At 43.1% G+C, this 19,939-nt stretch overlaps 1 protein-coding gene across 1 annotated transcript; it reads left to right on the forward strand.

Moving 5' to 3' along the window:
• The first annotated feature begins 9,237 nt into the window (after window positions 1–9,237).
• ddx23 (DEAD (Asp-Glu-Ala-Asp) box polypeptide 23) lies at window positions 9,238–18,488 on the forward strand. The gene is made up of 17 exons (XM_084185175.1): window positions 9,238–9,327; window positions 10,199–10,374; window positions 11,262–11,387; window positions 11,695–11,788; window positions 11,904–11,969; window positions 12,310–12,448; window positions 12,934–13,067; window positions 13,412–13,524; window positions 14,053–14,196; window positions 14,326–14,551; window positions 14,671–14,816; window positions 14,935–15,112; window positions 15,223–15,465; window positions 15,633–15,784; window positions 15,879–15,987; window positions 16,271–16,445; window positions 17,637–18,488. The coding sequence occupies exons 1-17, from the start codon at window positions 9,325–9,327 to the stop codon at window positions 17,858–17,860; spliced, it is 2,448 nt and encodes an 815-aa protein (XP_084041301.1). The 5' UTR covers window positions 9,238–9,324; the 3' UTR covers window positions 17,861–18,488.
• Window positions 18,489–19,939: the final 1,451 nt, after the last annotated feature.

The following is a 19,939-nucleotide window of genomic DNA, read 5'->3' on the forward strand; positions in this document are numbered from 1 at the left end:
GAGCCAGCAGGCCAGAGGTGGATGAACGCAATGCCCTCGTTTGGGTGTAGGGACTGATCAGAGCCTGAAGGTACGGAGGTGCCGTTCCCCTCACAGCTCCATAGGCAAGCACCATGGTCTTGTAACAGATGCGAGCTTCAACTGGAAGCCAGTGGAGTGTGCGGAGGAGCGGGGTGACGTGAGAGAACTTGGAAGGTTGAACACCAGACGGGCTGCGGCATTCTGGATGAGTTGTAGGGGTTTAATGGCACAGGCAGGGAGCCCAGCCAACAGCGAGTTGCAGTAATCCAGACGGGAGATGACAAGTGCCTGGATTAGGACCTGTGCCGCTTCCTGTGTAAGGCAGGGTCGTACTCTCCGAATGTTGTAGAGCATGAACCTGCAGGATCGGGTCACCGCCTTGATGTTAGCGGAGAACGACAGGGTGTTGTCCAGGGTCACGCCAAGGCTCTTCGCACTCTGGGAGGAGGACACAACGGAGTTGTCAACCGTGATGGCGAGATCATGGAACGGGCAGTCCTTCCCCGGGAGGAAGAGCAGCTCCGTCTTGCCAAGGTTCAGCTTGAGGTGGTGATCCGTCATCCATACTGATATGTCTGCCAGACATGCAGAGATGCGATTCGCCACCTGGTTATCAGAAGGGGGAAAGGAGAAGATTAGTTGTGTATCGTCAGCGTAGCAATGATAGGAGAGGCCATGTGAGGATATGACAGAGCCAAGTGACTTGGTGTATAGCGAGAATAGGAGAGGGCCTAGAACTGAGCCCTGGGGGACACCAGTGGTGAGAGCACGTGGTGCGGAGACAGCTTCTCGCCACGCCACTTGGTAGGAGCGACCGGTCAGGTAGGACGCAATCCAAGAGTGAGCCGCGCCGGAGATGCCCAGCTCGGAGAGGGTGGAGAGGAGGATCTGATGGTTCACAGTATCAAAGGCAGCAGACAGGTCTAGAAGGACAAGAGCAGAGGAGAGAGAGTTAGCTTTAGCAGTGCGGAGAGCCTCCGTGACACAGAGAAGAGCAGTCTCAGTTGAATGACCAGTCCTGAAACCTGACTGGTTTGGATCAAGAAGGTCATTCTGAGAGAGATAGCAAGAGAGTTGGCTAAAGACGGCACGCTCAATAGTTTTGGAAAGAAAAGAAAGAAGGGATACTGGTCTGTAGTTGTTGACATCAGAGGGATCGAGTGTTGGTTTTTTGAGAATTGAGAATAAGTATTCAACCCCTTTGTTATGGCAAGCATAAATAAATAACAAGTCACATAATAAGTTGCATGGACTCTGTGTGTGCAATAACAGTGTTTAACATGATTTTTGAATTACCTCATCTCTGTACCCAACACATACAATTATCTGTAAGGTCCCTCAGTCCAGCAGTGAATTTCAAACATAGACAAGGACCAGGGAGGTTTTCCAATGCCTCGCAAAGAAGGGCACCTATTGGTAGGTGGGTAAAATAAAATTAAAAAGCAGATGTTGAATATCCCTTTGAGCATGGTGAAGTTATTAGTTACACTTTGGATGGTGTATCAATACACCCAGTCACTACAAAGATACAAGCATCCTTCCTAGCTCAATTGCCGGAGAGGAAGGAAACCGCTCAGGGATTTCACCATGAAGCCATTGGTGACTTTAAAACAGTTACAGAGTTTAATGGCTGTGATAGGAGAAAACTGAGGATGGATCAACAACATTGTAGTTACTCCACAATACTAACCTAATTGACAAGTGTGAAAAGAAGGAAGCCTGAACAGAATACAAATCTTCCAAAAAATCCATCCTGTTTGCAACAAGGCACTAAAGTAACACTGCAAAAAATGTGGCAAAGCAATTAACTGAATACAAAGTGCTATGTTTGGGGAAAATCATTACTGAATACCACACTCCATATTTTCAAGCATAGTGGTGGCTGCATCATGTTATCGGTATGCTTGTAATCGTTAAGGACTGGGGAGTTTTTCAGGATAAAAAATAAATGGAATGGAGCTAAGCACAGGCAAAATCCTACAGGAAAACCTGGTTCAGTCTGCTTTCCACCAGACACTGGGAGATGAATTCACCTTTCAGCAGGACAATAACCGAAAACCTAAGGCCAAATTTACACTGGAGTTGCGTACCAAGAAGACATTGAATGTTCCTGAGTGGCCGAGTTACAGTTTGGCAAGACCTGAAAATGGTTGTCTACATTTTAGTAATTTAGCAGATGCTCTTACAGTTAGTGAGTGCATACATACATTTTTTTTTTACTGGCCCCCCATGGGAATTGAACCCACAACCCTGGCGTTGCAAATGCCATGCTCTACCAACTGAGATACACGGGTCTAGCAACGACCAACAAAAAATTGGACAAAGATTAAAGAATTTTGAAAATAATTATGGGCAAATGTTGCACAATCCAGGTGTGGAAATCTCTTAGAGACTTACCCAGAAAGACTAACAGCTGTAATAGCTGCCAAAGGTGATTCTAACATGTATTGACTCAGAGGTTTGAATACTTACCTAATCAAGATATATTTGTGTTTTATTTTTCATTAATCTTTTACAAATGTTAGAATTTTCTTCCACTTTGTCATTACAGAGTATTTTGTTTAGATCGTTGACCAAAAATGACAATTAAATCCATTTTAATTCCACTTAATTCCAAAAAAAGTAAATGGGTGTGAATACTTTCTGAAGGCACTGTATATTGTAGAACAGACAACTACAGCTACCCTGTGGTTTTTGGATGGGTGTACACTGCACAACAAATTGTCTACTCTGCTGTTTGATGACTCTGTGGCCTTTAGAAAGGCTGAGCCCTCTGCCAAGGTGTATGAACTCTGGACATTCCTCTGGTACTGAGGCATTCCTTCCTCACACAGGAGAAGCAGGAAGGAACATCCATCCAGTAAGAGCACATCGTATCGTATCAGGTCGATGATACACTGTAAAAAATATATTATTAAGCAGGGGCGGTGTGTTCATTAGGGCGATATGGGCGACGCACTGCCAAACGGGAAAAGGAAGGGTTTTTTTTCTAATCAATTATATCACGGCAACAGTAGTTATCAGTGTTCTAATCTAGACGTCTGATCTGCCACTAAATGTCCAATCAGGCTAAAGTCGTGCTTCAAATGTCCCCGCCCGTTTTGGGGCGATTTCAGTCAGGTTGAAAATCGCCCAGAAGTCTCTCATAGCCTCTAATGTAAAATCAATTTTTTTCAAATATCAGAGCTTTCAATACAATCTCTATGGGTTTCTGAGGGCTTGCACTTACGCGCTTTCGTCATACGTAACATAACCATGAACGTAACTAAGAAAAGAGCGGGTAGCCTCATCAATCAATTCACTACTACTGTCAAAATGGCTAGCCTTCAGTGCAACTCGATTGTCTCTTTGAAAGAAGTTCCTTTTTGTCGGCGAACAAATCAAGATAAATTGGCAACGAAACAATTAGGACCTCCCAGACCAAATTTAATAATTCAACAGGTTTCTACTAAGCAGAGTCGTGAACACTGTCTACGAGAATCGAGACGACCTCATAGAATGTTTTGAAGCCATTCGGACGGGTTCATTGGGTTCATTTGACCAGCCCACCGTGAGAGAGGCATCTGGCTACGTGAGGATGCTACATGATGAAGATTTTATTTTTTTCCTGCGGCTTTTTCACAAAATCATGCCCCACGTCGACATTCTGTACCAGAAGCTACAGAAGAAGGACATCGATGCTGTCTTTATCAAACGTGCCCTCGACAGCTTCACAAGCAGTGTGCAGGCCATAAGGTAAGATTAAACAATATCATTCGATCTTTCTCAAAGCAGAGCTTTATTTGAAAATGTATGCATGAAAGGAGACTGCATTTGTGTTTGAAATTACATTATTCTCATTATATATGGCCAGTGGTGTAATCTAGCTTATTGTATATACTATGTGTACTGTACAGTGGTGCTCATAAGTGTATGAACACATTCTAAAGTTGACTAAAAAGAGGAATAAAAAAATAAAAAAATAATCTTTTGGAAATTGATCTTAATGACTTAATTAAAAAAGTTGGAAAATCCAACCTTTAAGGACACCAATTTTCTTTTCTTTTTTATTCCTCTTTTTAGTCAACTTTAGCATGGGATCATAAGCTTATGAGCACCACTGTATACTGTGCTGAACATCCAGGCTATGTGAGACACAAAGGCTAACTTAAACACTAAAGACTTTATGCATCCCTGCCCATTTTAAGTGGAACTGAAGTATTTGTACTATACATGGATACATTGCATATACCTGTGCATCACATAGACAACAGTACTGTACAAAGCCAACAAACACATTGGTCTGTTTGCCTTCAGGGACTCCTCTCAACAGCAGCTGCAAGAAGCAACAGGAGCCAAAAGACCCAGAACAGCTTTGAGAGAAGAGGAGAAGCAGAGGCTGTCTGAAGAGGTCTGCAACACCATCCTGGATCACACCAAAGAAAGGTTCTCTTTCTCTGGCCACCTTGTGAGTGCTACCTTACTGCAAGCAGACATGTTTGAAAGGTACTGCCATTCATTTCCTGATGAGGCTCTGAATGCCACTGTGAATGCATACCCCATGCTGAGCAAGGCAAAGCTCAAGACAGAACTATCTCTGATCTATGAGAATCCTGAATTCAAGGGATGCTGTGGTGCACTGGCACTGTACCAGGTTCTCATGAGCTACAACCTCCAGGAGACGTTCTCTGAGACTGTGACTCTGTTGAACATCCTCATAACTACTCCCATGACAACAGCTGAAGCTGAGAGATGTTTCTCAACTTTGACACGAGTTAAGACATTCCTGCGAAATTCAATGGGCCAGGAACGTCTGAATGCACTGGCCATGCTTTCCATGGAGAGGGAACTAGTCCTCAGCATGCCTGATTTCAATGAGAAAGTCATTGAACGCTTTGCTGTATTGAAACAGAGAAGAGAACAGTTTCAGTACAAGTAATGTAGCCTCTCTCTCTCTTTGTCCCTCCCTGTCTGTCTCTTTAACACACACACGCCCAAATCAGTTCACAGTTGATGTTGTTTAAAATAGTTATTTTTCATTTTTAAAAAACAACAAATCTATACAATTGGCCAGAATATGGTTGTTCATATTTACAAATCTATACAATTGGCCAGAATATGGTTGTTCGTTTTTACAAAGCCATACAGATAGCTGTGTTTACCTTTTCTAGAAATTACTTTCAAATTCTGTTTTCAGGCAAAATGTCTATCACTGTTCATTTTCACAAATCTATACAAGAGGGCAGAATATGAAAGTCTATAAAAATGTCTTATTACCAATAACTTGCATCAATGTTTTCAGTAGCCTCTATCAAAAGCTCCTGCTTGCTTGTTGTGAATTATGCTCAGGTGCACATATTTCCAATTCAACCATGAGGCAAAAAATGTGGTAAAAGCTCTTGTTGATCCTGCAATCTGAACAAATACCAAGATGCTGTATTTTCAGCTGATATTTCATTTGTTTATGGAAATGCATATTGTTTATGCAGTGTTGAGGAATGTGAAAGAACACCCTTGATTATTTTTACTGTGATAACTTATTTTGATTTTGTAAGCCAACACTTTTGAGATCAGTCAATAAATGCTTCTGGTATTGACTTATATGCTGCCCCTGTCTTCATGTTGTTGCTGGACATATCTTTTTAAAAATGTGTGTAGGTCACCTAAATCATCAGAAAAATTGCCCCCCCTGAGAATTTTTTCAGGAGCCGCCACTGTTATTAAGTAACTGGTTCCACAGCCTTTCTTTGTTTACTCAACTTTTCAGTCAAGTGTTACCTGAACTGAAAAAAATTGTTGGCCCAAACTTAGCTCCATCTGGAGAAAACGTAGGCAAAAATTAAGTCAACTTAAAATGATGTGTTTGCTCAACTTGTCTCATATGTTAATTCAACTAGAAATTATTATTTGTTCATCTTATCTAAAAAAGGCTGTGGAACTCATTACACACACACACACAGTGCTTTTAACATACAATGTTTTCAACTTACATATTTGACACACGTTGACATACATGATTACATTGTGCATGTTCATGTATGAAGTAATTATTATTATTCAACATGTCCTCACCTGGGATTTAAACTCACAACCTTTTATGCCACGTTCAAAACAACTGGGAACTTGGAAAAATCTGAGGTAAAATCATGACGTCAGTGATCTTCAGGTCGGATGACCGTTCAAATTGATTTTTCCCAGTCAGAGCTCGATTTTTGAAAACACTAAAGTCGGAAGTCGAAGATCTTAAGCACTGTGTGTGTGTGTAACTAGTTCCACATCCTTTTTTAGGTAAAATGCCCAAATTATAATTTCTAGTTGAATGAACAATGAGACAATTTGAGCAAACACATCATTTTAAGTTGACTGAATTTTTGCCTACGTTTTCTCATGTTGGAGCTAAGTTTGGGCCAACTAACTGTTTTTAGTTCAGGTAACACTTGGACCGAAAAGTTAAGTAAACAAAAAAAAGACTGATTAAATAGTTACTTAATAATAATTAGTTGAAACAACAAGATTTTTCGTACAGTGTAGAGCATTTTGGGGATTTTGTTTATTTTTCACTCCAGACTTATTATGATTTAGCCAGGAGCAAGCAAAGAACACATGATAACATGACATTTTTCTCTCAAATCTGTCTATGTCAGGCAATTTATTTTTGTGGCAAGAACTGTTGTCATTGCAACAGTAGGATGGTATAAAGTTTGTGTGTGTGTGTGAATTGTCGGCTGAGGTTTTTCATACACCAAAAATATACACAATCATGCCGTTGACCTTGATGTGTCCATGCATTCTTTGTGAGAAAATCCTTTGCCTCAAGACATATTTTGTCACTCAACCAACCTTAAAGATCAATTACATAGCCTATATTCCGTTCCATTTAAAATCGATACATAGTGTTTGATAGATGTGCATTGCTTTGTTTCATAACACTGTCACTGAAGCTGTGTATGAATATGCAGATACAGTATTAACCCTGTCTACAGTTGCGCTTCATTTTCATCTTTGATTTCTCCTCTTTTGTCCACAGATGAGAAAAGAAAAAAACAAAATACAGAAAGAGAAAGATTTTCATTGACAGCCTCACCCCATATTCATAACAGCATCCACCGTTACTATGCAACCTAGTGAATAATTATTGTATTGTTTCCCGCTGTTGTATTTCAGTTTCACCCCTGTTTAGCATCAACTTTGATCTGTCTCCATGCTGATATAGTTTTCTCATCCGTAGCTGCTCCACACCTCTCTCTCAATGTCCCCCTGGAGCCAAAGGCAGGCCCAGAATAAGAATCAGCTCCTCTCTCATCTCAGCTCCTGGCGAGGCTGTCTGTCCTTAAACTCTGTGTTTACCCTTGCACAGACTATAGTAGATTGAGAGGCCTGATATGAAGACAGTGACTTTGATACTCTGACATAGGCTATCCTACAAAAGCCATCAATTCCCTATCACCCAACTATACTTCCGCTATAGTAGCCTACTGTACTATGCCTCGTTGTTCCTGTCTGCTTGTCTGTGTGCACGTGTGTGTGTCCTCTTTGAGGGGATGTGGGATTGTGGCTCCAAATGGCAGATAAAGCTAATCATCCTTTAATCAGATCTTCTAGATACAACTATCCTCAATTTCAGAGAGAGACATCATTTTTTGAAAATCTGCTGACTACAGTGCAGAGTCCGTAGAGAGTGGGGGGTATAAGGCACGTGGCTCTTAGTGGGATAGGGAGAGGCGGGCCCAGGAATCTAGTGGGGGCTGCAAGGGACTGTACAGAGAGGATAAAGGAGAACAGTAACTCCAAGGACAGATGGGGGAAAGCTGAGGGGCAGCCGGGCAGGAATTGGTTCTGAGAGAAACACCTGTCATTCAATAACATGATCGACAGTCTCTACATGAACAGAGGGCTGACTAAATCTCACATGGCAAAATGGAACCGGCTGTCTCTTTTTCCCTCTCCAGTCTCCCGAGTGGCGCAGTGGTCTAAGGCACTGCATCGCAGTGTTAGCTGTGCCACTAGAGATCCTGGTTCGAATCCAGGCTCTGTCGTCGCCAGCCGTGACCGGGAGACCCATGGGGCAGCGCACAATTTGTCCAGGGTAGGGGAGGGAATGGCCGGCAGGGATATAGCTCAGTTGGTAGAGCATGGTGTTTGCAATGCCAGGGTTGTGGGTTCATTTCCCACAGGGGGCCAGTATTAAACATAACTCACTAACTGTGAGTTGCTCTGGATAAGAGCGTCTGCTAAATGACTAAAAATGTAAATCTCTCTATCACCTACCTGTTTCATGATACTGCAGATGAATGGGGAGCTAAAAGCCCTTTCAATAATAGGCGATAGATACACAGTTAGGTGAAATTTCTGATGGTGGATTTCCTTTCCTTTTAATGTCATAGTGAAATATAGAAGTGGAATGCCACAAATTAATTTCAACCAATGTAAACCTAATGGATATTCTATTGATAGAATGCTTCCGTTCTCTTCTCCGGAACATTGTAATAAGATGACTCAAGTGGAGTGTTCCTCTCTCAAAGGAAGGGAAACACAGATTATTAAACCACTGAACACTTATCACATCCATCATCTAAAAATAAAAATGACCACCACTTTCATAAGTAGAAGCATTATTATAATTCAGTCTTCCATTCAGTTGTCTGAGGGGCTGTGTTTACATTCCAATTTGCTAAAGATTCCTCAAGAATCGAAGACTCCATGTACTGTTTGTTCCATTTAGATGGGGGACCAGGGATTAACAAGTAAACTAGGTGCCAAACAAATAAAATAAAATATGCAAACAGCATTTGCTACAATACATGTAACTCATGAGAAAATTCTGCAGGATGCATCTCATAATATAAGGACTCTGCTCTTGTTTATTGCATACACTTGGGGATCTTCAATTGGTATATGTAGAACAGTCTCTTCATATCTGGCCTACTGTATCCAAAGGCTGTATTATATTGTTTACATAGGCTACTACATCATTGGCTAGACTATCTATCAGAGAGCAGCAGACTAGCTTCTCGTCTGTTGAAAACACATGAGCAAGTTTGCGCCACCTTGCGTTTCAAAAGTACATAACAGCTCAATTAATTACCACGCAGGCATTTAGGTATCCTTGTTCTAAACAATGTGGGTCCTAATCTTGTACTGGTGTTTCTTGGGAAATGTATTGAAAAGGGTTTTAACGCCATTCTGAAACTCCACTGTGCAACGCCTCTAGAAAACCACAATTCCCAGACTCAGAATCCGCTGTTCTTTTCATCTGTGGCGTAGTGCAACATGGTGGCTTGGTAAAACGAAGATAGTTCGTAAGCATCTTGTTTTTAAGTGACCATGGTTCGTATTTTAAGTTATATACATCCATTTTACTTGCTTATGTTATGCTGTAAAACCTTACAGTTGCAGTGTTTATAAAGAATGTTTGGACTTTAATCCATGAAATGTGTTCAATCTCACTATATCTGTCCGCTAGTCATTGTTAACGAGCTTGCTTGCTAGCTAGCTAGCTAGCTAACGTTACCAGTAGCTAGGTAACGTTAGGAAGTTAAAAGAAAAATCCACTCAAAAACATGCATTTTTTTCATTAGACCACTGTTGATACAGTCCCAACATCTTTTGCATGTCAGCAGTCAAGTTTTCGATGCCGCGTTCAAAACAACTGGGAGCTCGGAAAAAACGAGCTCCGAATAGGAAAAATCTATTTGAAATGTCATCCAACTCGGGAACTCGGGCCTCCTTCTAGAACTCCGACTTTCTGACCTGACGATCACTGACGTCATGATTTGACCTTGTATTTTTCAGAGTTCCCAGTTGTCTTGAACGCACCATAAGATATAGGATTTTCAAGAAGCAAATGCCCCGTTCAAAACAACTGGGAACTCTGAGGTCAAATCGATGTCTGATCATGACGTCAGTGATCTAAAGGTCAGAATGTCGGAGCTCTAGAAAGAGACCCGAGATGGAATTCAGAGTTGGATGACGTTAAAAACGATTTTCCCCAGTCGGAGCTCGTTTTTTCACCAGAGTTCCCAGTTGTTAAAAAAAAAGATTAGCTAGTTGATAGGATGATGATGATGTTGTTCATTAAATCGATAAAGGGAGACAATCAGAACTTAATAATGGGGGTTGGTGACCTAATGCACTGAGATTATGGTAAAATGGACTTGAGGACCTACAACTCAAAGCTATACTTATTCTGTCCTCACAGATGGCTGGTGATCCAACCGACAAGAACGATGCAGCAGAGACCTCAGGAGTCAAGGATAAGGATCGGGAGCGGAAACGCAGTCGCTCACGAGAGCGTGAACGCAAAGGCTCCCCGTCCAAGGACCGGAAACCACGCCAACGCTCTCGTGAACGCAACCGATCCAAATCCGCAGAAAGGTTTGAATGATGCATTACTGGTAGTGGGTGAATGCGAAACAACCTGCCAGAATAGTTTCAACCTTTCGGTCACATTAAGTACATCTTCCCTACAGGTTGAAACGCACTGCTGACATAATCAGGGCAGCGTGGAATCCAGGGATGGAAGATGTTGCTGTACTCTTAATATTCCTATTCTCTAAAGCAGTGTTTACCAACCCTGGTCCTCAAGTACCCCCAACAGCACACATTTCTGTTGTAGCCCTGGACAAGCAACTCATTCAGCTCATTGAGGGCTTGATGATTAGTTGATAAGTTGAATCAGGTGTGCTTGTCTAGGGTTACAATACAAATGTGTACTGTTGGTGGTACTTGAGGACCAGGGATGGGAAACACTGATCTAAAGTGACAAATCGAGAAGTTTGAATTACTGCTAGTTTTGTATTAAACTGCCTTTTTCGTCCTCATGCTAGGTAGCAGAAGCCATAGCAGCCATGTTTGGATTTTATTTTGACATTTCCACAGCGTAACGAAGTAGTCCGCTCAGAGCCTGATTGGCTGACTATCCTTTGTTGTTCTACGTGCCATTCCAAAATGGTTGCTGTCTTCTGCTACCTAGCATGAGGACGAAAAAGGCTGTTAAATAAAAAATTAGCAGTATTTCAATCTTCTCGATTTATCACTTTGGATAATGGGAATATTAGGAGTATATCGACATCTTCCATCCCTGGATTGAGGTAAATTTTTCAAGCCATATTCCACACTGCCCTGATTATGGCAGCAGTGCATTTCGACCTGTAGGGAAGATGTACTTACTGCGACCGACCGATCAAAACTATTCTGGCTAGGTCTTTCCACTGTATTTGAAAGGTGTCCAGCTATGTATCTGACCTTTCCTTCCCCTCAAGAGATCGCCGTCTGAAGGACAAGGAGAGAGAGAAGGAGCATGACCGGGACAAGAACAGAGAGCGGGGTCGCAAGGACAGAGACAAGGACGGTCACCGCAGAGACAAAGACTGCAGCAAGAAATCCAGGTCTGTAGGCTTGAGTCAGACTGATGTTTTAGTCACAGGGTGAGTGTTCGGTGCAGGCTTGAGCCGATTACAAGATCATAGTGTCCTATTGATATGGTTCCATCCAGAGACGTTAAAAACGTCTCTAGGCATTACAAAGATCTGATATTCTCAGCAGAATGTTTATCTGGAACACTCCCACTTTGTGCCATTCAGTAACTGAGTGTGAGCTATGAGTCTTTAAAACATCACGTAATATGCAGAGCCATTTTCAGAGCTTATTTTCTTTCTTTACTTTTTCAACTTGGGTGGTTACTTCTTCTTACAGAAGCATCTCCCCCAAGTCCAAGGACAGGATAAAGAGGGAGAAGGATTTGAAAAAAGAGGAGGATGAGGAAGAGGACAAGAAGAAGAAAGGAAAGGTAAGGAGGGAGTAGTCTCTCCATTCTCCAAAGCCCAGCTAACTACCACCACGTCGGGATGTATCTTGAGGTGTGATTGTGTTTCATGATGAGTATTTCTCTGTATCTCTCTTAGGTCCAGCCGCTGTCTCTAGAGGAGCTTCTTGCCAAGAAGAAAGCAGAGGAGGAGGCGGAGGCAAAGGTGAGACCATAGTGCCCATTTGGTAGTCAATCTGTTTGGTGTTTTTTTATTTAATTTTTTAGTCATTTAGCAGACGCTCTTATCCAGAGCGACTTACAGTTAGTGAGTGCATACATTTTTCATACTGGCCCCCTGTGGGAATCGAACCCACAACCCTGGCGTTGCAAGCGCCATGCTCTACCAACTGAGCTACACGAGGCCCTGTTGCAGTGAGGAGCAAGATGGGAGTGTAACAATTAAGAATGTTAAGCTATGTTTCTCCACATTGAATTTGAATGTTTTCGTAGTTCAAAACATTTTCCCCTTTATTTCTCTCCCTCTCTTTCTTTCTCTCTCTCAGCCCAAGTTCCTGTCCAAGGCGGAGCGCGAGGCAGAGGCTCTGAAAAGGAGGCAGCAGCAGACCGAGGAGAAGAAGAAGACTATCGATGAGGACCGGAAGAAGAGGAGGATGTTCCAGGACATCGGGAGGAAGATGATGGGTGAGGAGGAGGGGCTTGGGGTTAGTCAGGAGGAAGATGATGGGTGAGGTAGGAGGGGCTTGGGGTTAGTCAGGAGGAAGATGATGGGTGAGTAGCAGGGGCTTGGGGTTAGTGGAGAGGAGATGATGGGTGAGGTAGGAGGGGCTTGGGGTTAGTCAGGAGGAAGATGTGGGTGAGTAGGAGCGGCTTGGGGTTAGTCAGGTCACAATATTCTGTATGTTTCTGATAGAAATGTCTTCTAAAGAACTTAACTGATTCCATATTCTACATGACATAGAAGCATGGCTGTTCTACATCATGTTTCTATCTGGACGTTCAGTAACGTTTCACCCCACTGAATACGGCCTAGGTTTCTGGCAGTTAGATATCACACTGTTAGACCTCTGGTTAGGTCTCTGACAGTGCTTGGAGTTAGGGTTGAAGTTTTTTTCATAGTTCCATTGAACCTGCTGTTGGCTCAAAGTGGATGTCTGTCCGTGTCCCAGAGGACCCCCAGGAGAGGGACAGACGAGAACGGAGAGAACGGATGGAGCGAGAGAACAACGGGGACCAAGCGGACGACGGAAGACAGAAGATCAGAGAGGAGAAGGATAAGGGCAAGGAGCTCCAGGCCATCAAGGTTAGTCTGGAGATTGAGGATCTGCCATGGGCTGGTTTCAGGAATACAGGTTAAGCCCATTTCTGGATTGTATTCATTCATGGACACTGTAGCAAAACCTAGCAAAACATTTTGCAACAGAAAATGAAAACAACGTTTCTTATTGGACAACGTAATGTCGTCCCTGCCTGTTTGAGTTTGTCTTCCTGTGTTTGATTCCTAGTGAATATGACCCTTGACTAAAAAGCATGTTCACTGGAGATTCTCTGATTAGTTCAATCATGAGCTTTGATATGATTGGTTGAACTAAGTGTTTGAGCAGGTGTACTGTGCCATCTCACACCCGTCTGTCTCTGTCCAATCAGGAGCGTTACCTGGGCGGGACTAAGAAGCGCCGGCGGACACGTCACCTGAACGACAGGAAGTTTGTCTTTGAGTGGGACGCCTCTGAAGACACATCTACAGACTACAACCCCATGTGAGTCTGCAGATGAACGCTGGGACGATACATTCACAGTTTCACAAACATGGTGTTACATGAGATGTGTCCGAATTAGATCTATTATTTGGATTAGAGGTCTTCACGGGTCCAACAGACATGAAATTCTGAGTAATTTGTTATAGGCTGTTTTTAAGGACACGTAACTATGGCTAAATGTCACTTGTTTATTTATGGCGCTGGCAGCGCCTGGTTGGAGGTTTCTCTCTCTCTCTCTCTCTCTCTCTCTTGGATCTGAACGAGTCTCTCAGATCCGAACTGGCAGGGGTCTGTTTTTCCACGGTCCTTTTCAGAACGGGTCTGACTGTCCTTCACAGGTCTTTTAAACTTAATTTATGCGTATAGGTCAGGTGGGAAATCCACGGGTCCAACTTTTTGGACCCGTGAAGACCTCTAATTTGGATACGGGCAACCATTAACCACTTTGCTCCTTCAATAGACATTTGGCTTTCTCTAATGCACCTGCTCTCTTCCCTTCTAATATCCCACTCTGCCTCCGTCTCTCAGTTATAAGGAGAAGCACCAGGTCCAGCTGTATGGGCGGGGCTTTATCGCTGGGATCGACCTAAAGCAACAGAAGAAAGACCAGTCACATTTCTACGTCGACATGATGGAGACGAGACGCACACTGGAGGAGAAGGAGCAGGAGGAGTGAGTCACATAAACACACCTGACAAACTAGCATGCTCTCAAACACATCAAATCGAAACAGCTTAAAAAGGTTGATTGTCGTTCTCTAATCTCTGCGCCATCCCCCTCCCCTCCCCTCCCGCTCCTCAGGGTGCGGCTGAAGAAGGTTCATAAGAAGGAGGCCAAGCAGCGGTGGGACGACAGACACTGGTCCCAGAAGAAGCTGGAGGAGATGGCGGACAGGGACTGGCGTATCTTCAGGGAGGATTACAGTATCACCACCAAGGGTGGCAAGATCCCCCACCCCATCAGGAACTGGAAGGAGTACAACCTGCCCCCGCACATCGTGGAGGTCATCGACAACTGTGGCTACAAGGTCAGCTGTGAAGACTTCGGATGCACACGCCACCTTTTGGGTCTTCCCCTGATCCAGCACTGAAGCCATTACTTGCTGTATAAAAAAATGACTTCCTTTTTGTTTCCCTTGTTGTCCAGGATCCAACGCCTATCCAGAGACAAGCCATCCCCATTGGCTTACAGAACCGTGACATCATCGGCGTGGCTGAGACGGGTAGCGGTAAAACGGCTGCCTTCCTCATCCCCCTATTGGTCTGGATCACTACCCTGCCCAAGGATGAAAGGTGAGCCACACCACCCCAGCCAGAGGGTTACCCCTCAAACTACTCTCCAAGTGTTGCATGTCCTTCTTTCGAACCACACACACACCCTTCTCACACCCTCTTTCCCCTGGCCCTGTAGGATTGAGGACTCGGACCAGGGTCCGTATGCAGTGATCCTGGCCCCCACCCGTGAGCTGGCGCAGCAAATCGAGGAGGAGACCCTTAAGTTTGGGAAACCTCTGGGTATCCGCACCGTGGCCGTCATCGGAGGTATCTCCAGGGAGGACCAGGGCTTCCGCCTCCGGATGGGCTGCGAGGTCAGACACTAGAAAACATGCAGATTCACACACGCACACACACACAATTTTATTGCCAATATGAAGACGCATGCTTGTGACGTCTGAGTAAACGTGTCTGTGTGTTCCAGATAGTAATAGCCACCCCAGGTCGTCTGATAGACGTGTTGGAGAACAGATACCTGGTCCTGGGTCGCTGTACCTACGTGGTACTGGATGAGGCTGACCGCATGATAGACATGGGCTTTGAGCCTGACGTCCAGAAGATCCTGGAGTACATCCCTGTGACCAATCAGAAACCAGACACTGACGAGGCAGAGGACCCAGAGAAAATGAAGATGAACTTCGAGATGGGAAAACACAAGTACAGACAGGTAAGAGATTGTTAAAGCCTAGACAGATAAATAAACACACACAGAAGAAAATATCAGCTTAAAGCTAGCTGTACAATTTAAGAAGATAATTCTCTCTCCCCTGCCGTTCCTCCTTCCATTTTTCTCTCTCCTTTCCTCCATCCGTCTCTCTCCTCTCTGTTTCTCAGACGGTCATGTTCACAGCTACCATGCCCGCGGCGGTAGAGCGGTTGGCCCGTAACTACCTGCGTCGTCCGGCCGTGGTGTACATCGGTTCAGCCGGTAAACCCCACGAGAGAGTGGAACAAAAGGTCCTGCTCATGGGAGAGGGAGAGAAGAGGTAACACACACACACACAGAGACACACACACACACCACTTCTATCCCTGAAGCTGTAGCTAATGCCGAGTCTCCCTTGTTTTCTCGTCTTCCAGGAAGAGGCTGCTGGATGTTTTGGCGCGCGGGTTCGAGCCGCCCATCATCATCTTCGTCAACCAGAAGAAGGGTGTCGACGTGCTGGCCAAGTCTCTGGAGAAGATGGGGGTGAGACCTCAGGCTCTTATTAGGGGATATGTTTACCACTGAACTGGGTCAAATACTTTCTAATACCTGAGCTTTGCTGGTTTGTTTTCCCGGTACAATGTAACAACTGGAATAGCTCCAAAAGTGCAAACTCAGTGCTAAATCAAGGGCACCTCAAATACTTATATTTTGACCTATGTTTTTTAAAATCCAGGTCTTTCACCACTATGGCTAATCTAGGAACCAGGAGGTTGATAATGGTCCCTTTCTAATTATATTTCTCTACTTTCCCCCCCTCTCTCAGTACAATGCTTGCACGTTGCACGGTGGCAAGGGCCAGGAGCAGAGAGAGTTTGCTCTGTCCAACCTGAAGGCTGGAGCCAAGGACATCCTGGTGGCCACCGACGTGGCTGGGAGAGGTATCGACATCCACGACGTCTCCATGGTGCTCAACTACGACATGGCCAAGAACATCGAGGGTAAGACCACCACCATGACCTTTGACCCTGGGGTCACTAGAGCTGGGCAATACGGACAAAAATCCATATTGCGATAAATTGCCTGAATTTATGTGATAACGATAAATAGAACGATAAGTTTATAACATTAATGTGCATCACATTTATTTTAAAATTATAGTTTCAACTACTCGTTTGGTTGTAGCCATCAATTGTCCCATTTAACAATCACCAATCATTTAAAACTTCAAATTTTTCTAGTATAGGCTACTTATCGTAATAAACAATTTTAGCAAAATGCCTGCGATAAGTGATCGGTATAGTCGGTGTCGATAATTTTCAATTTATCGTTCCAGCTCTAGGTCACTCACCTGTCTGTTGGATTTTCATTACGTCAAAGCGACTTTGCACAGCCTTCCGTATTTGTAGACAGGGGTTCAAGTTTTCCTTCACTGCGGCAAATGGATTAAGGAGCATCTATTCCTCCATCAGTTAAAAAAATATAATGTACATAATTTAGAGATCAAGTTCGCTGTCTTGAGCCTCCTGAATGCCATAGAGGACAAATGGAGCACATCTTTGCGACAGTCACGCTTGACAGCGAAGAAAACTGCTTGTCACTAGCTCAAACCATTCCAAAAATATGACCCATATTACCAGAGCTACCTTTTTTCCTTTGTATCCCGAATTCACACATTTTATATAATTTCACAAACCATGTCGCAGGCCGTTTTTAAAGTAATCCCGGGCCTCTAATTATTGGTTGATAACAAACAACGTTGTTCAGTCATGCTACCTAGCTAGCTAACAACCTGGTAACTTGACAGTACGTCTAGGCACATTTGATTAGCACAGGATGAAAGGAAAAGGGTCTGCTGCTCATGAGATTCATATAGGCCTAATGTAAACCTAACTATATCCAAAATCAATCTCTTTCTGGTGCTCCTTTAATTCTGTTTGGTGGCTAACATTTTAAAAGTTTGGAGCAGTGTGTAAGAGTAAAGAAGGTTTAATGCAGTGTTTTCCCCTTACTGACACAATAACATGCAGATCATAATGCATGTATATTCTGCAGGGTTAACTTGGCCCCAGACAATCGATCCGAGATCGACTTAAGTTTCAGTCACGTGATTTTGTTTGTTTGTTGCTTTAACCCGTGTAGACTTTTTCTTACTACCTATTGTGACATTTCCCCCTCTCCCTCCCCTCCAGACTACATCCATCGTATTGGTCGTACAGGTCGTGCTGGGAAGAGCGGTGTGGCCCTGACCTTCCTCACCAAGGAGGACTCGTCAGTGTTCTACGACCTGAAGCAGGCTTTCCTGGAGAGCCCCGTGTCCACCTGCCCCCCCGAGCTGTCCAACCACCCCGACGCCCAGCACAAGCCTGGTACCATCCTCACCAAGAAGAGACGCGAGGAGACCATCTTCGCCTGATGTGCCAGATCATGTTATATGGTTACACCCCCCTTGGACCTGCCACCACACACTGGGTGTTCAGTTGTTTTCATCATCTCTCTTTTTGCTGTCTCTCAACATCTACGGTATCCCCCTCCTTCCCTCGCTGTCTTCTGTACTTTTCTCATCCGCTTTTTTGGCTTTCTCTTCCTCTTGCCACTATCTTCTCTCCTCCTTTCTCATTCCTCCATAGTTCGGCTTTCTCCACTGTAGTCTGGCTACTGTATGAAATGTTAGGCTGATGTAAGGGCCTGGGGTTCATATAGCTGTCTGGTTTAGAGACAATAGAATAGAGGGCTCTTGGTCTGTTGTGTGGGGAAGGTATGGAAAGTAATGTGAGCTCCAAACCTACACATATTTCAAAGAGCCCCTGTAACCACACAGAAGTGGTTGTCATTGTGTTTTTTTAATTTTATTAGATAACCCTTTTGTGACAGTTTTAAAATTGTGTAAAAATACCAATACATTGCATAACTTTTGTCTCCCAGAGGAACCTGGTAGATGTGGTGGTTTTTCTTTCATCAGTCGGCTGGTTATGATGAGTATTTTGGAATGTGATGTTTCCTACATTGATATCTATGAAGTGAATAAAACCAAATAAAACCAACTTTGACTGACACTGTTAAAATAAATGTTTCATAAACAGATATCACCAGAGCCCTACAAAGGTTCTCTGATATCAATTCCCTGGACTCGATTGACAAGATTTCTGTCCTAAGAACTACAACGTTCAAGAAAGCACAAGACAATGGCAGCATTAAAAGTACATAAAATGTCATGTTTATTTCACTTAGTCGTATTTTACTTAGCATTTTTTTATTTATATATATTCTTAAATAGAAAGCATTCTATATAGCGACAGGCAGGAAATCTCTTATTTTCTTCTCAGAAATTGAGGAAATGACCGTTGGGCCACGCTAGCACACTGTGATAGAGTCCGGTGAATAGATAATACATGGTTATATTTAGTGCAGTTATTGCATTACAAAGCAACCATAAAAAAACTAAATTAGTGCAATGTTTTTTTCTACTTACACAAAAAGAGGAAGTCCAGATGGGCTAAGGCGTTTTAAGTCTTTCACTGTTAGGCTTTGTATTGCATACAGAATATAAGACAGAGGAAACTAAACTATAACCCTTGTAAAAATTGTGCTTCATAAATCGAAAAACCTTTTATCAATTACTACATTGGTCCGCTTTGAAAATCATATTCTGCCGAAGTAAAGTGAAAATCGCTAATAAGTGAGCTAAAACATGCAAGGCTGCATTTAGCAAATCGCTCAATCCCTCTCTCGGATTAGTCGTCGAGGAGCAGGTGGGAATAAATAATTTTAGAGCCAATCCAAATTGTGCTCAATAGAACACAAATTCTAAAGTAAAACATTTTGTGCAATTAAAAATACGAACTTTCTGTTTGCCTTTTTGTTTGTATCTAAGAGATATAATTATGGGGGAAGAAAATACTCAACTGTTTTCCCTTTTCCGTTTCTAGTGAATACAAGTGTCGGCACCTGTACCCACACTACTCCTTATTCATTACTGTTGTAATAAAAAATGTTACATTATTCAACGTTATAGTCAGGTTACTCCATATTTGAGATGCATTCTGCTTTTTAAATGGTTAATAATTGTGGTTAATTTGTAACTCGGAGGAGTGACTGCCTTTTACAAAGAGAATCGTCGACAAGAATATTACTAAGAAATAACAAGGAGAATCAGAATCGATGCATTAATAATAAAGTGTAGAAGAACTGCAAAAATAAACAATCAGGTTTCATGCAACACTTGCATAGAATTATTTTCTTATTTTTTCAATCATGCTGTGATTTTTCAAAAAATACAGAACACTATAAAGTTGCCTGTTAGACATGGAAGTAGTAGACCAGTTAGTCCCCAGACTTGGTCTGCAGGGACCCCTGTTCATGCAGATCTTTGTTCCACAATATGCCCAATTGATCGGTTCATAAACTAACCATGCAGATCTTTGTTCCACAATATGCCCAACTGATCGGTTCATAGACTAACCATGCAGATCTTTGTTCCACAAAATGCCCAACT

The sequence above is a fragment of the Coregonus lavaretus genome (assembly GCF_964263955.1).
Source record: "Coregonus lavaretus genome assembly, chromosome: 20".
Taxonomy (NCBI): domain Eukaryota; kingdom Metazoa; phylum Chordata; class Actinopteri; order Salmoniformes; family Salmonidae; genus Coregonus; species Coregonus lavaretus.

Bases quoted from the DNA above. Each gene is read 5' to 3' on its own strand.
- ddx23 (XM_084185175.1), top strand. The intron at 11,970-12,309 runs GTGAGACCATAG...TCTCTCTCTCAG, and splicing joins AGGAGGAGGCGGAGGCAAAG to CCCAAGTTCCTGTCCAAGGC. The intron at 14,197-14,325 runs GTGAGTCACATA...CCCGCTCCTCAG, and splicing joins GAGGAGAAGGAGCAGGAGGA to GGTGCGGCTGAAGAAGGTTC.